The sequence below is a fragment of the Ranitomeya variabilis genome, chromosome 2 (genome assembly GCF_051348905.1).
Source record: "Ranitomeya variabilis isolate aRanVar5 chromosome 2, aRanVar5.hap1, whole genome shotgun sequence".
Classification (NCBI taxonomy): domain Eukaryota; kingdom Metazoa; phylum Chordata; class Amphibia; order Anura; family Dendrobatidae; genus Ranitomeya; species Ranitomeya variabilis.
Window position 1 is genome coordinate 1094840115 of NC_135233.1, and position 2576 is coordinate 1094842690.

General features: G+C 36.2%; 1 protein-coding gene across 1 annotated transcript; it reads left to right on the forward strand.

Moving 5' to 3' along the window:
• The first annotated feature begins 202 nt into the window (after positions 1 to 202).
• On the forward strand, positions 203 to 1114 carry LOC143804067 (taste receptor type 2 member 40-like). The gene has a single exon (XM_077281807.1). The coding sequence runs from the start codon at positions 203 to 205 to the stop codon at positions 1112 to 1114; it is 912 nt and encodes a 303-aa protein (XP_077137922.1).
• The last annotated feature ends 1462 nt before the right edge of the window (positions 1115 to 2576 follow it).

Sequence of the window (2576 nt, forward strand, 5' to 3'; positions counted from 1 at the left end):
TCTGAAACAAGTGTAAAGTTGTTACTTCTCTTATTTGCATGTTGTTTTCTCTGCTGAGCACTTATATTTAAAATCAGTTACAGACCGGATTAAAGATTTGCATGCCATTCAACCATACTCAAAGAATTTACATGAGTTATGGACACAAAACAACTATAAAAAGCGCTGGATGTTTCGATCTGCAGACAAGACTGGAAGGACGATGGAAGCTTCTATCCAAAATGTTCTGGCAGCTATACTCACTACGGAATGTCTGGTGGGATTCACAGTAACTCTGATTATTCTGGCTGATAATTTCATGAAATGGAAACGTCTGAATTCTTTGAAGACTTCGGATAAGATCCTGAGCTCCCTGGCGATGACCAGAGTCTTGTATTTTTCCAGCATCATTTTGTGGACCTCTGTCTTTCATTCTCTTTCATGGCTAGAGAACATAGAGACTGTCTTATCAGCCATATACATTGTGGCCATATTCACGATCCATACCAGTCACTGGTTTGCCACCATCCTCTGTGTCTTCTACTGTGTGAAAATTGTAACCTACAACAATAAGCTCTTGGTCTTCCTAAAGACCAGGATCTCCACCATGGTTCCATGGTTGATGTTGGCTTCTCTGCTGATTTCACTGATTTCCAGTCTTCCATTAATTTGGTTTGGTTATGACGTCAATCTACAGAACTTTTCAAATGTTTCTACTGAAAATACGATGGAGAAGAAACGTCTTGTGATTCCAAATGTTAATAATCAAATCATGATGTTTTCTTTAGGCTCCTTTCTGCCATTAATGATACTCTGTGTTGCCCTCATCATGTTAATTCACTTCCTTCTAATCCACACCAGACGGATGAGGAGCGCTGGGTCACAAAATCACAGCCCAAACTTAAAGTTTCACTTTAGTGCTTTGAAAACTATAAGCTTTCTTTTACTGCTGCAGATAATGTTTTTAATATCTATGAGTCTTTTTGCTTCGGGACTACTTTTTAATTACAAGTATTACGTTTTAAGTTTCCACATAATAATATGTAGCCCTCCTTTTTTCCATTCTTTGTACTTGATCTCTTCCAGCAATGAGTTGTTTAACTTAAAGTGTTTGTGTTTTAGGAACCATTCTTAAAGGTCCCTTTGCTCATCTCTTTTATGATGTTTGTACAATTATTTTAACGACTTGTATGTTAATCAAATGGTTGGACCGATTATTCAAGCTAGTGGCCGCCATTTGACAAAACAGTGTAGGGTCATCAAAAGGTTAAAAAAATAAAATAAATACTTATACTCAACTTACCACTCACCTCTCCCTTCCCCTTACACTACACCATCCCTCTTCTCCTCATTGTATCTTCTTATCACGAAGCACCAGTCCCAGTGTGGAGAGGCCCAGGGATTTAGTGTCCTGCATCTGTGATAACAAAATTCACTGAGGACCGGATTGGGAACGGTGGAGAGTAGAAGGGTTGGACAGGTGACTGGTAAAATGAGTACAAGAATTTACATTCAGCTCACGGAGAATAACTTTGGGGCAAATCATATTTCACAGGAAAATAAGCCCAATTAGGTGAATTTGAGTTTCGCCAGATTGGCAAATTCCTACTCCCAACTTATTAGAACTTGATCATCATTGAAAAAAAGCATAGGATAATTCACTTATAGCTTGTAAGATTGAACCTAATAAATGATAATGGCATACATCGCTGGCGACATCTCTATAGCGAAGTGTAAGGGACATTTCATCATCTTTTTCCTTTGCATAATTGTGTAGCTTTACTGTACAGACTGGAACAGGTTGAGCAGAGTAACTCAATATCATTAGAGCGTCAACAAGTTAATGACAGCTTACTTACATTGCTGGAGATCACAATGATGTTGGATAGTAAAACTAAACACTATTCACACAGGTTATGGAACTTTTAGAAGAGTCGAATTGGGGAACAACTTGATAATAAATTGCCTAAAACTATCTTTAAAATTGGTCATTAATATGAGATCTGTGTGAGTCTGGAACATAACCCTTATCAGCTGTATATAAGCTCAGTAATAAATGGCACAGCAACTCCATGCTTTTGCTTAATGGCTACTTTATTTTCATTTTATTAATTTGTTTGAATTTTCTTAATTCTTATTTTACCTTCAAATAACAGGTCTGTTGTGTTCTCCATGATTTTAGCATTAGATATTGATTTCATATATTTTATTTGTTGTGGTGTGATATTTGTGTAATAAATAAAATAATTAAAACATATTGTGTTTTGTATATTTTTGATAATTTTAACAAGGTTAAAGATTTGGACATTTTAAAAATTACAAAAAGGAAAATGGGCCAATGCAAAGATTGGGCACCCTGTATGGTAGGTGCATAGTAGCACCCCCTTTTGCAAGTATCCTTTGTATTTGCCTAAACTACAAAGGAAATGTGTCATTTTTAACTTAAGGCCTGTTAGAAATTGTTTAATCTTCAAGTTTCTTAACTGTAATTTTGACGAGGGGTGCCGAAACTTTTATATGCCACTATAATGGAAGCAGCAGAAAATATTCTCATACAGAACAAAACTGTACAGTGCGCAATAAATGACAAAAAAAGC

What these genes read in the sequence shown, in the direction of transcription:
- LOC143804067 (XM_077281807.1), top strand. Translation starts at nt 203, where the DNA reads ATGGAAGCTTCTATCCAAAATGTTCTGGCAGCTATACTCACTACGGAA.